Below are 14433 nucleotides of genomic sequence, written 5' to 3'. Positions count from 1 at the left end.
GTCTCAATGCAGATCCGACCTATTAGTGGTCTACAAAACGTGAACTGTTCAGTCTGGCGGAGGTATGCGTTCTACCGAGTACTATTCAAGTTTTGTCCGGAACAATTGTTTGAACTCATTTCAATGTAACAAATGCTGATTTTGGTACATGATCACATTTTTAACGAACTTCTTTCATATCTAAGGAACAGTGAAATGCAGATTATTTTTTTATAATTCCACAATCAAAGTCCATTCAGGCATTGTGGAAAAAATACTTTCTATTATGATCCATGAGTTGAGCACCATTTTGACCGAATGTGAAATGTATAATTTATTTATTTTAACGAATGCCCCAGCAATGTGTCGTGAACACTAAGGGGGTGCATTTTAGGTTTTTTGAAGGGAGGTCAAAGGGCGGAGGAGCTCCTTGTGAGCCAACGACCATCCATATCTAGTGCCCAACTGTGTCTGCGGACGTCCTCCTGCAGTTGGGTCACTTCTTATTAGGAGGTTGGTGGCAGGATTTGCACTCCGGCCACCGTAAAACCCTTCATTCCGCAAAACGCAAAAAAATCTGAAAACCCACTCCGTGGGAGTACCTCCTGTGCAGCTTCCCTTCACAGGGCAGCTCACCGGATGACGGGATTGGGGCAAAGCCTTCGGGACCCCCAATCTTTGATGATAGGAGGGAAACCACGGGGTAACATCCCTGGGTCAGATTGCGGGAGAGTGTGTCGGAGTGGTGCTGAGGTGTCGTCCACCAGACGGCGGTCTCCTTGGGTTAACCTGAGGCGGTCCCTTCGGGTGGGTGCCTGGAATGTCCTATCCCTAAGAGAGGATGATCACCTGTCTCTGTTATCATCTGAGCTCAAGCGTTTGGACATCGGGATTGCAGCTCTCTCTGAGGTTCGGAGACCGGATTGCGGCGAGATAATGGTGGGTGGTTTCACCTACTATTGGTCTGGTCGCTCTGATGGTTACCATACCCAAGGAGTTGCTGTAGCTGTGTCCAATAAGCTGACCCCAATGATAATTGAGGTAACACCAGTCAACGAGCGTATTATGAGATTAAGGATTCGTCACGCCTTAGGTGTCATTTCCCTGGTCTCTGTTTATGCTCCGACTGAGGCGAGTGATCTCACCGTGAAGGATGCATTCTACGCCACACTCGAGTCTGTGGTTGATCAGTGCCCCAGACTAGATACACTTCTAGTCTTGGGGGATTTCAATGCATCGACTGGAACTGATAGGGATGGTTATGAGGTGTGTGTTGGTCCCCATGGGTCAGGAACTATGAACCAGAATGGCACTAAGTTCCTTGACTTTGCAAGAAGTCATGGACTTCGGGTGGCTGGTTCATGGTTTCAGCGCCCACAAGCTCATCGCTGGACTTGGTATTCCAACGCTGGCGGTGTGGCAAAGGAGATTGACCATGTCCTTATTGACGGTCGTTGGAGGATGATCCAGAACTGCAGGGTCTACCGGAGTGCTCAGTTCCTCAATACTGACCACAGGCTTGTTGTAGCAACTCTAAAGCTGCACCTTAAATCCTGGAGAATGGTCCCATCCCAGCCTCGGCTGGATGTTGCCAAGCTCAGGGATGAGAGAGTAGCTGAGGAGTTTGCGAACAGGCTGAGTGGACACTTGGGGGGTCTGGGTGCTTTGGGGGGTCCTGAAGAGTTGTGGAGCGCCTTCAAGACCACCGTCCTTGATGTTGCCGGTGGATGCCTTGGAGCTCACCGCAGGGCAAAGAAGAATTTTGTCTCTCAAGGGACACTGGATACCATTGACCAGAGTCGCAGGGCCAGGCTGAATGGCAGAACTGAGCTGTTCAGGGAGCTGAGGCGTAAAACTGTACGTGCACTGAGGGTGGACAAGGAGGCCCATGTGCGAGGAATCTGTGAGGGGGTAGAGCATCACCTGTGGACAGGTGATTCTCATCCTGCTTACAGGGGAATTCGCGCATTACATTCATCCAAGCCCATCCCTCGGAGCACTACAGTACGAGCAGAGAGTGGTAGGCTCTTGACAGAGGAGTCTGAAGTGAAGGCCCGCTGGGCCGGTTACTTTGAGCGGTTGTACCAGGCTGATCCCCCAACTGTCGAGTTGGACGTCAAGGGTGTTACAATCCCTGTTGCTGACCCTCGCATCAACTGTGGTCCACCTTCGCTTGTGGAAACACGGGCTGCGGTGAACCAGTTGAAACGGGGCAAAGCTCCAGGGATCTGTGGCATCCATGCCGAACTTCTCAAGGCTGGTGGAAATGCTGCACTCGTGTCGTTGCATGCAGTTTTGTGCTCTGCCTGGAACACAGGCATCATCCCAACTGACTGGAAGAGGGGCCTTGTTGTCCCTCTCTGGAAAGGGAAGGGTGATCGCCAAGACTGCAACAACTACTGAGGGGTGACGCTGCTCTCAGTGCCGGGCAAGGTCTTTGCTCGGATAATACTTGATAGGGTTCGCCACCATCTGCTTGAGCACCAGCGTCCAGAGCAGTCAGGCTTTACACCAAAGAGGTCAACGATTGACCGTATCCTTGCACTTCGTGTCCTCACCGAACGCAGACGAGAGTTTCGGCAGGGGCTGCTTGCAGCCTATGTTGATCTCTGTAAAGCGTTCGATTCAGTGAATCGGGATGTCCTCTGGAGGATTCTTGGTCTTCGTCGGGTGCCACCAAAACTGATCGATCTGATGTCTGAACTCTACTCTGGTACTGAGAGTGCTGTGAAGTGTGGTGGTACCATCTCTGACTTATTTCCAGTTGTTACTGGAGTTCGTCAGGGATGTGTACTTGCCCCCACACTTTTCAGCACTTGTATGGACTGGATTTTAGGGAGGATGTCGGAGAGATCAAGTTGCGGTGCATCATTTGGGAATGTCAAGATCTCGGACCTTGATTTTGCAGATGATGCATTCATCTTTGCGGAGACTTTCGACATCCTCTTGGGGGCCCTCGAGGTGCTGAATGAGGAGTCGGAGCCGTTGGGATTACGGGTTTCTTGGGTCAAAACTAAGATCCAGGCTTTCGGTGACATCTTGGATGCTGCTGTCCTGTCTGTGTCTGTTTGTGGTGAGGATGTTGAGGTCGTGGAGAGATTCACTTACCTTGGCAGTGATATTCATGTCTCTGCTGGCTGCGAGTCAGAGGTCAATAGACGTCTGGGTCGGGCCTGGGGAGTCATGGATTCACTGGATCATGGGGTCTGGCGCTGCCGGTACCTGTGCGGGAGGACGAAAGTCCGAGTCTTCAGGTCCTTGGTACTTCCAGTCTTGCTCTATAGGTGCGAGACTTGGACTCTGACCAAGGATCTGAGACGGAGACTTAATTCCTTTGGTACCAGGAGGTCTCTTCGGAGAATCCTTGGCTATCGCTGGTCGGATTTTGTGTCCAACGAGCGGTTGCTGAGAGAGACTCGGATGAGATTTGTTACCTGCATAGTCCGTGAGCGTCAGTTGCGGCTGTATGGATATGTGGCTCGTTTTCCTGACTCTGATCCTGCTCACCAGATTCTCTCAGCGAGGGAGTCTCATGAGTGGAGGAGGCCAGTGGGCCGACCACGTGCCTCATGGTTGCAACAGGTTGACCATCATCTCAAGGAGATGGGGATGGGCCTGGCATCTGCCTGGGGGATGGCCAGACGGAGGCCCCTGGAGTACCGGCGGAAAGTGGACGCAGCGATGCGCTGTTCTGGCACATGCTCCCATACCTGACCTGACCTGAAGGTGCTGGTGATGAAATAACGAAATTTCAATACAACCACTCCACAGAACATATCTCTGTTATTATGATACGTTTGCGTGTCACATGTACTGTCTACTAATTAGATGAGATATTGTATGAAATAAAAGAAAAGTACATGACATATTGATGTAGCATGCATGTGATGTACAAAAAGGCTTCTTCCTGTGTCTGAGTTGCACTATGGTATTGTGATTGTCTTCACTATGGTGTTGCTATTCCTGTTGTTTTTTTTTCTGCAGATATGCCATCCACAATTCTGGCATCGGCTTCACAGTGAAGAAGGTATTTTACTTGCTTTAACTTTTGTAGCAAAGTGACATCCTTGTTGTAATTGCCCTGAAGGACTGATTTGAATATATTGTGCATCATCCGAGAATGGGGAAAGTGGAAACGACGGCTGACGCTGGTGAAGACGCTGGACGAGCATAATCAGAGGTTGTGGGTTCAAATCCATCTGAAGGCAACAGTATTAAGGATTTGCATTTGAAGCATCCAGAAACCGAGTCTCAGGAGAAATACTGTGTCACTATTGGATGATAATTTTGTTAACCCAACTGGCCCAATAATGACTTTCAAAGAGCGAGTTAATCTGCCTGCCTTGCCTTGGTTAGCATGCAATGCTTGTCTATAACTTGTAATTGGTTCTTAATACCCTCGGTGCAACTTGGGATTGGCAACAAAACATCTATCTATAATTCCAGCTGTGTGTGTGTGTGTGTGTGTGTGTGTGTGTGTGTGTGTGTGTGTGTGTGTGTGTGTGTGTGTGTGTGTGTGTGTGTGTGTGTGTGTGTGTGTGTGTGTGTGTGTGTGTGTGTGTGTGTGTGTGTGTGTGTGTGTGTGTGTGTGTGTGTGTGTGTGTGTGTCCGCTGTATCTCGACAACCACTGGTCCGGTCTAATTGAAACTTGCCAGGTATATTGCTCGGGACCTGAGTATGTGCCTTTTCAAGGTTTGATATTAATCGGACAAGTGCTTCCCAAGTTATGGCCATTTATTTACCAACCAATGACAGGACAGGTTGCTGCGTAGGCATGGCCGATGCGCCATTTAGTGACCAATCACAGGACGCGTTGCTGCTTAGGAGTGGCCGTTGGGGAAGAGATCCTCAGCCGCGTTCCCCATTACGGGTAGCAACGTATGGACTTCCAGATAGTGATGGCACTGTATTTTAATAATTTCTCGATTTCTTCTGCGCATTTATAGATATACACAATGCCCCAATCCAGTCGTCATTTACGAGAGTGAAGGAATGGCCTGTGTGGTTGTTTGAAAGTGTATATATATATATATTTTTGGTTTGCACGTATGGCCACGCGAGAGCGAAGGAACGGCCTGTGTGTTTGTTGTTTCTGGCATGCGGTTTGAATGATTTTGTTTTTTTTGCACGTACGTACGGGCATGCGCTAGTTCCTTTAAAAGTATCAGTGCTGCTTACATCCCCCACAACCAGGGCAAAAATATATTTGAAGTATCAAAGTTTTTTGCAGCATGAACCAAAGTGAATCAAATCACTGAAAGTGTTATTATCCCCATGCTTTTTGAAAAGATTGGTGAATATTGTCGTCTGCGTCTGTTTGTCTGTCTGTCTGTCCATCCATCATGCTTTCTCCTCAACGGTTGTGCAGAAATTTACGAAACTTGGTTGTTATGATCACAACATGGCAAGAAGGTGCAAGAGCAGTATCATTTTTGGCCCCATCCCCAGGAGTGGGGTTAAAAGGTTAAATAATGAAACATGCAACTTCAGGCGCATTTTAAGTCATTTGTAAATGAAACTTTGAATATGCATTCAACATTGGGGACGCATGAAATTTTTTTTTTTTTTGGATTTGACCCTCAGTTCATGAAATATGTAGCAATGTCGGAAAATCCTTCCGCAAAGCTCAGAAAAAGTGTGTGTCTACCCTCGGGAGAGCCAGGGAATGACATCTTTCCAATCTCAAGTCTGAACTCTCAAACCTGTCTCCCTCCTTCAAATCCTGGTGGCGTCTGTTTTTGTTTCTTAAGTCTGTTTCTGGTGTATGTTTCCCTCCATCCCTTCCCTTACCTCAAATGGCCACACTGCTGACACTGCATGTGAAAAGGCTGAATCCCTAAACTGTGTTTTCTTCCAAACCTTGTGTCCCAAACTCATTGCTTTCTGTACCCACCTTACCCAGTCGCACCCAGCTGTTCCTGGATTCTGTGTCATTTTCTCCTGACAAAGTGGAAAGCTTTCTGTCAAACCGTGACTCAGACTCTGCAATCGGTCCAGATGGCATCAGCCCTCATGTCCTGCTGCTCTTGCTCACCCTCTTATTTACTCATTGTCATCTGGCTTCTCCCAATCATCAGCAAGGTTATGGAATCCATCATCACTTCTTACATCATATCCTTCCTCTTCTCCAACGGCTTGATTTCCGATCATCAATTTGGATTCAGACAAGGTCATTTTACCCTGGACATGCAGCTTTTGCTTTCCCAACCTTGGATGGAGGTCTTCATGTCAGACATGAGATCAGTCATCTCCCTGGACATATCACGTGTTTTCGATGCGATCTGGCACCTCGTCATGTTCAATAAACTCTCTTCCTCTGGTATCCAATGCAGTCAAAGTATGGCCCTTAATGGAATTCTCTCATCCCCTCTTCCTGTCCAGGCTGGAGTTCCTCAAGGTAGCATTCTGGGCCTTGTGCTGTTTCTGGTTTTTATCAATGATCTCTCCAACTCTTGAAAATCCTCTTTATCGCTTTGCTGATGACTCCACCCTCCGTCATGCCATCTGTCATCCCTCAGATTGGCATGCAGCAGCGTCTTCACACTCTGCAGATCTGGATAAAATCACAAGCTGGTCCAACATGTGGAGCATGTCTTTCAACCCTGACAAAACTCACACTCTCACTATGTCTCTCTAAAAGGACCATCTGGAACCCTCCCCCCCTCCCCATTTGCTTTCTCAACAATCCTCTTGAAGAAGTCCTTTAATTCAAGCTTTTGGGTCTCATGTTCTGCCATGATCTTTCCTGGGAAAGCTACATTTCCAAGCTGGCCTCCATAGCCAGTCGCCGACTGGGCATTCTCGGGTATGTAAAGTCCTTCCTTGGCACAACTGAGCTCCTGACCACACACAAAGCTTTCATCTGCAGCCTGATGGAGTACTGCTCTCGCCATTGGGCTGGTGCTCCTGCCTCTCACCTATCTCTGCTTCACGCTGTGGAAACCAAGGCTCGGATCTTGGTATCTCCCGTGGTGAGGCTGAATCTTTAGGTCTCTCACTCTCTAATCGCAGGCAGGTCGGTGGTCTTTGTCTTCTGCCGTCTCCTCTCCATCCTTGTCCCCCCCTCCAGCTCTGTCTGTGATCTATCTCCCCGATATTTCCGCAGGGCGCTTAATGTCTACCTGCAACCCCCTTCTGGTGAAACTACCAAAATCAAGAATCACTGCTCACCTTCACTCTTTCATTCCTCTTTTTTTCCCCACCTCTGGAGAAAAACTTCCACTCTCTTCAATCGTACTCTTCCCTCCTGGTCTTCAAAGCCTCTGTTCACCACCATCTCTTATCTTCCCCCATCCAAAACTATAATCTTTTCTACTCCTGTTAATCCACCCCAAATTCATCTCCTTCAAATTCCCTGCCTTTCTTCCTGAAAGTCCTTGTAGTGTCCGTCTTGTTTACCACGTGAACCCCACCTCATCACTCTCCCTTCCACAGATCTAATGTCCTCTATTCTCCACTGTTTTCTGCTTCCCTCTCCCGCCCCTCTTGTGTCCTGCTCCCTTCGTTATACGTTCTGTGTTTTAGCTCTTCTTCGAGCTTTGACTTTTTATAATATTTGTGTGTATGTATGTATGTATATATATATATGTATATATATATATATATATATATATATATATATATATATATATATATATATATATATATATAAAACAGACGACCGAGCTGCCTGCAATTAGAGCAACAGTCCTTGTTCATTGGCCTCATCATGGTAGATTCCAATAATTTTCATCGGTCATCAGTCATGTGGTTCGGCAAGCATATTTTTTGATATAAAAACTTTCAAAATCATCTTCTCTGAAGTGGCTCAACAGATCGATGCGGAGCTTTACAGGTATGATCGCCTTTCCATGAAGATCTAAAAACGTTATCCACCTATGAAGGCATAGGTCACATGGTTGGGCAGCTATGATTTTTTTTTGAAGAATAAACTTTTAAAAATCCTTTCTCCAGAAAGGCTTGACAAATCGAGGGGAAACTTCACCCACATATTCCCCAAGCTTTGGGGATACGAGGTTGTTCACGAATAATTAATAGTTCACATGGTCTGACAGCCATATTGGATTGAATGAAAACCTTTAAGAAATTCTTTCTCTTGAACCGCTTTATCAATCCACGTGAAACGTCACAGTTATGATCTGGAAGTCATGGGGAATATATATGTTTTAAATTTCTACCTGATCGGACACATGGTGACCGGGCGTAGTGGCGTGCGCCTGTAATCCGGCTACTCGGTGGCTTGGGTTAGAGGATTGCTTGAGGATGGGAGCTCTGCACTGGGCCGCGCTAGGAGAGGGTGTAGGGCAGCCCGGAATCATGGCGAAACCCAATCCTTATCCCTGTGTCGTAAGAGGCGACCAGGGTTGCGTCAGGAAGGGCATCCGGCGTAAAACCTGTGCCAAATCAGTATGCGGATCATGACAGATGATCCGCTGTGGCGACCCCTAACGGGAGCAGCCGAAAGAAGAACACAACCTGATCGGACGCATGGTCTGGCAGCCAGAATTATTTAATATTTTGAGTCTGGGTTCAGGGATTTTCTAACATGCTTGGTACAATTATGTATAATGATGCAATAATGTGGATGGAGGCATATCTGGCAACGTTGCGACGTCGAAGAGCGCCCTTATAGTTTAATGTAGTTCGTTTCATGGAAAAAGAACCCCCAACATCACATGGTGCTGAATAATACAGGCATTTTAGCAGAAATATTTGGTCAACCTCACACAAATGGCAACAAAAGCAAACTCAACAGATTTTGGTTCCTGAATATGTCCTCAGTGACAGAAAAAAGATCCTAAGGAATTCTCCTGGGGGAAAGTCCTGAAATCATGGAAATCCAATATGGCCACCACCCGGCTTCGGCGAAAATGAGAAAATTGTAAAGATTGATATTTTAATATGTAAATATATGTTTTTCTGCATTCTAATTGTTTCTAGTTATGGTCAGTATATTGATATACAAGAATAATTATAAAAAAGTGAAATGTATTGAGGGTAAAATTAAAAAATTATAGCTTTTTTGTCCAAAAAATGTCATTTTTTCCCTAAAAATATTTTGACTTGAGAAAGTTTGTTCATATAAGAACATATGTATCCCCAGGCATACATACTATACATTTCCAGATAGAGGGACATTAGTACTATCCTCTGGTGAAAGAATTAACACACAATATTAATTTGTTAGCACATGCAATATTGACAGCACATGCAGATACTCGACCCTGATGTTTGTCAGTTAACATGCACGATGCCACGGTGTCACTCCAGTAATCACCTTTGATCAGCCCCTCTGGTGGAAGGCCCTCATGATCATCAACTCGGAGCCTATGGGAAGTGATCTGAAAGGGATTGTCCTATGCTTGGGCGGCTTCCACGCAGAGATGAGTTTCCTCGGATGTATTGGACACCTCATGGGTCATCCGGGCTTCAAGAACTGAGATGGAGTTGATATATGCCCCCAATACAGTGATTCATATGTTTAGTGGCAAGGCCATTGCCCACGCAGTTCATGCACACATAATTGTTGATGCAGCCCTCAATGCCTTGCTTCTGACATGTGCTGAATGCGCCTCTACCATGCCTACCTGAAGCATCAGATGGCAATGGGAATGAAGATCCGGACTTAGCTGAAGCAGCTGCAAGGCCGCTACTTGACCAGCATACAGATCTAAGCAATAATCCAGACTTCAACGAAGCTTGTACCCTCTATGAGTCTATGAGAAGCTGATGGCTGGGACACTGTCTGTGGAAGAAGTATGCAAGTCTGACGTCTTGAAACTAATCAAAGACCACCTTCAGTAGCATGCCGAGTCTGCAAAGATATCTTCTAGAACTTCAGCGCTCTGGGTTCAGTATATGGACATGCTTGACATTCTACGCAAATACATCCGGGCAGAGCGCACTGAGAACTGGGCACTACATCTGCAGGCCATCCAGGAAATGCTGCCTTACCTGGCAGCCTCGGGCCACAACCTGTATGCCAAATCTGCGAGGGTGTGTCTGCAGCAGATGTCCAACCTCAAAACTCAACATCCCAATGTCCAACAACATTTTGATGAGGGGTTCCATGTGGTTCGACGAATTATCGCCTGTGGGCAGGTCTTTCATCTGACCTGATCATCGAACAAGTTCTGATGAGAAGTTTGAAGACCAGCGGGGGGCTCACACGAGGGCGAGGAATGACAGAGCAACAACGGCTGGTATGGCTACTATCAATGCCTGCCTGTGCAGAAATAAACCAGGCAATGCAGGAGCTCACAGGTGTGAACTACAACACTGGAGAGCAGAAGAAGGACATGACCAAGGCAAGACAATCTCGTGACTGGAAGGTCACACTATCAGCTCTTCAGTATTTACAGGAACGGAATCCGTTCAGTAGTGATCCACGTCTGAGGAACATTGCTACTGGAGTTCATGCACACCCCACTGTCAACGTCGATACAGCACATGCTGTAGGAGCCAAAATATTGAAATCTATGGATGGGAAAACACCTGCCGAGTACACATTTAAGAGGAAAGACCAAGTTGTCACCCTCGGCATGAAGTCATCTGTCAAGATTGATGGAGAGCAAGTCCAGGTTGACCCACAACTCCTCTTCCAGAGACTGATCACTGTTGCATAGACAGCAGAAGAACTGGAGTCGGCCTTCAAATATGAACTGTGCAGCTATCCACCAGCCCTCTTTGATTCCTCTCTTCAGCTCTGAGAAGCACACAAGCCAGTCTTTGCTGATGCCATCTGGGATCTTCTTGGATCCGATGTCCCAGCCGATATCCCCAATGATGGGCAACAGTATGTTTTGGATGGCGGAGCACTTGTTCAACGCATCTCATGGTCTCGTGGATCTACATACAGAGACATATGCCACCAGTACACCGATTATGTAATGAAGAAGTACGGAGATTCCATAGTCGTGTTTGATGGTTATGAGAGTACCAACACGAAGGACATGACACACCAGAGACGGTCTAAAGGGAATGCTGGCACTACTGTGACATTTACAGCTGACATGCATCTCACAATGAAGAAGGAACAGTTTCTTGCCAATAGGCAGAATAAACAGCGATTCATTTTTATATTGAGTGAAGAGCTTCAGAAGAAGAACTGTGAGACACACCATGCCTCAGGGGATGCTGATCTCCTGATTGTACTGAAGGCTGTGCAGTCTGCTACTGTCACCAACACTGTGTTAGTTGGTGATGACACAGACCTCCTCGTCCTCCTATGCTACCATGCAAGCTTAGAATCCCATGACCTCTTCTTTTGTCCCGAGCCAAAGAAGAACACGAAGAAGCCTCCCTTCTGGAACGTCAAGGCTCCAAAGAAAATGATTGGTACAGACATATGCAAGCACATACTGTTTCTACATGCAGTTCTTGGGTGCGACACGACATCTCGTCTTCATGCGATTGGAAAGGGAGCTTCCCTCAAAAAGTTCAAAGCAAACAACACATTCCATGAGCAGACCAAGGTTTTTGATGCATATCCAGCTTCCGTATGTGATGTGGCAGATGCAGGAGAAAAAACATTGGTGATAATCTACAACAGAAAGTCAACTAACACCCTGGACACCCTCCGGTATCAGCGGTACTGGGACAAGGTGGCTTCGAGCTCCTCTCACGTGCAACCACAGACGTTACCACCAACATCAGAAGTAGCAAAGTATCACAGCCTGCGCGTGTATCTGCAAGTCCAAGAATGAAGGGATGTGCAGATGAACTTCTTCCGACAGACTGGGGTTGGCAGAAGTGTGATGAGGGTTTTGTGCCACTTCAGACATCAATAGCTCCAGCTCCTGAAAAGATGTTACGTGTCATTAGGTGCAACTGCCAGGCTGAATGTAGCACCATGAGATGCACATGCAAGAAGCACAACATTGAGTGCACTCCAGCTTGTGGAAACTGCAGGGGCTCTGGCTGTACAAACACTCCATGTGACAATGATGAGGATGATGACGACATTGTCGAGTTCTAACTTTAATTCGCTTGATTTTTCTCAACATGCATAGTAAGTTTATAATGGATGTAGTTTCTGAGTTTAATGCGAATTTTCATTTTCATTTCGAAACCTTCGTCAGGCAGATGTGATTGCCCCGAGGGGAATTGTGAATTTTGTCATGTTTCAATGACTTACATAATTATATTGTATTGCCATAGACTTGATTTCATTTTGTGTCTTCCACATTTCTTATTTTTTTTGGTCCAGGAGCCAAAATCAGTATCAGGTAAATATATTTTTTTTCGGGACAAAAAATTGGCATTTTTGGACAAAAAAGCTATAATTTTTTATTTTACCCTCAATACATTTCACTTTTTTATAATTATTCTTGTACATCAATATACTGACCATAACTAGAAACAATTAGAATGCAGAAAAACATATTTACATTTTAAAATATCAATCTTTACAATTTTCCCTGAAGCCGGGTGGTGGCCATATTGGATTTCCATGATTTCAGGACTTTCCTCCCCGGAGGATCCCTTTGGACTTTTTTTCTGTCACTGAGGACATATCCAGGAATCAAAATCTGTTGAGTTTGCTTTTGTTGCAATTTGTGTGAGGTCATCCGACATTTTGCCTGTACGAGAATGGAAATGCAATCTGAAGCAGAATCATTCTGTCAAGGCAGAAAGAAAGATTGTCTGTAAGAAAAAAATGTTTGATCACTTGTCAAGTTTAATTAGTAATGTAACCATACTCTGATCACCCTGAAGGATGTCATTGAAGATATGGATATTGTTTAAACCAAACTGATATGATATGATATATATATATATATATATATATATATATATATATATATATATATATATATATATATATATATATATATATATACATATATATATATATATATATATACATATATATATATATATATATATATATATATATATATATATATATATATATATATATATATATATATATATATATATATATATATATATATATATATATATATATATATATATATATATATATATATATATATATATATATTGTTACGGCTGTGGAAATTCGCAATACACCATAAAGGGTCCTAAGATCAGTTATGACACCAAGTTCATGTGCAGATAGTTCCCCACCGTTGTTTAAAGGGATTTCTTCATGTTCATCGGGCTGCGACTCTTTGAGATAGCCGTTTTTCTTTGTCTATCATTATTTTGGATCAACCACACAACAACCACCTTAACCACAATGCCAACCATGCCACCATTACAACAACCACCAACCATGCCACCTCAACCACCACCACCACGTTGCCACCTCAGCAGGGTTGCGAGAAGCCTGACATTCGTCGGGAGAGAACGGACGACGGTCTCACCCCTCCTCCCCCCCCCAAACGAAAAGCACGTGCGGAAGAGACGCGGGGAGGTAGTTCTTATAACAAAAGAGCCGGGCCGATCTCTCCTGGAATTTTCCTCCCCCGCGCGCCGCGAAGGGAGGACGATGTGCCGTCGAGATAAAAAGGGCACGCGGAACGAGAGATCGAGAGAGTGGTGCTGTGGGTCTGGAGGTCTGGAGGTAGTGGTCGCTCTCTGTCTGGGTCGTCGACGTCATTCTCTCTCTGGTCCATGAGCTCTCTGTCTGGGTCGTCGACGTCATTCTCTCTCTGGTCCATGAGCTCTCTGTCTGAGTCGTCGACACCACTCTCTCTCTCTGGTCCTGAAGCCCCTTCTGCCCTCCAGTCCTTTCTTGCTCGGCTGTGGGTCATGGAAGCACCAGCAGCAACGTCGGGGAGAGCTCGCTGACCACGCCAGGGGCCCGAGAACATGCGCGGCTACGCAAGGCCGTGGGGAGTCGACATCACGACCTGCCCACCATCGCGCCACGAGGGCGCGGGTAAGACCCTTCGGTCTCGCGGGCCTTTTTGGTCATCCACGGCCCACGACCATAAAGGTTTACGAACCCCGTCTACTCCCTTGCCTATGAGAGGGTTTTTCTTTGCTTTTGTATGACTGCTGTGGCGCCATGTCCCTATAAGTAGACCTGTGTAAGTGACTGTACATTGCTCCTATTCGGTAGTAACGCTTTCTATTTGTTTCTTGTACATTGCATGACTGCCTTGCTTTTGAATACGTGTGTGTTATAATAAATGTCCTTGTGTGAAATGTATCCCGTCCGTCGTCTTTTTCCCTTTTGAATGTGCCATCTTGAATCACGGAATAAATTGGTAGAGGGTTTTGAACGCCCGGTAAACAGAATCGCATCCGTCGAGGTCGGCGATAACACCGCTCGGTTATCACTGTCGCACGGAACGGACCGCTTAAGCGGTTCGTGTCCTCGGCCGACCTGTGGCGAGGTACGATCGCCCGGTCGACTACTCGCGCAGGTACTTAGGTAGGTCGAATTTGGCGAGCAACCCTATCCTGCGCGGGTGGGCAATTGGCACGATCGTGGTGAGGTTAAACCCCCACACGTGACTGGCTCCTGGCGGTACTTCCAG

General features: G+C 46.1%; 1 protein-coding gene across 5 annotated transcripts in view; it reads left to right on the top strand.

Annotated features, from left to right (window-relative positions):
- Positions 1-14433, top strand: part of MLH1 (mutL homolog 1) — a 150029-nt gene that overhangs the window by 23240 nt on the left and 112356 nt on the right. For all 5 annotated transcript variants that reach the window (XM_085870022.1, XM_085870021.1, XM_085870024.1 and 2 more), the window contains one exon: positions 3964-4006. In XM_085870022.1, coding sequence (XP_085726148.1) covers positions 3964-4006 — 43 coding nt within the window. The remainder of the gene's footprint in view (positions 1-3963; positions 4007-14433) is intronic.

The sequence above is a fragment of the Eptatretus burgeri genome, chromosome 2, assembly GCF_056783735.1.
Source record: "Eptatretus burgeri isolate ZD-2024b chromosome 2, Ebu_testis_v1, whole genome shotgun sequence".
NCBI classification, from domain to species: Eukaryota; Metazoa; Chordata; class Myxini; order Myxiniformes; family Myxinidae; genus Eptatretus; species Eptatretus burgeri.
The sequence above is the reverse complement of the archived record's forward strand: the minus strand, read 5'-3'. Positions and strand labels throughout refer to the sequence as shown.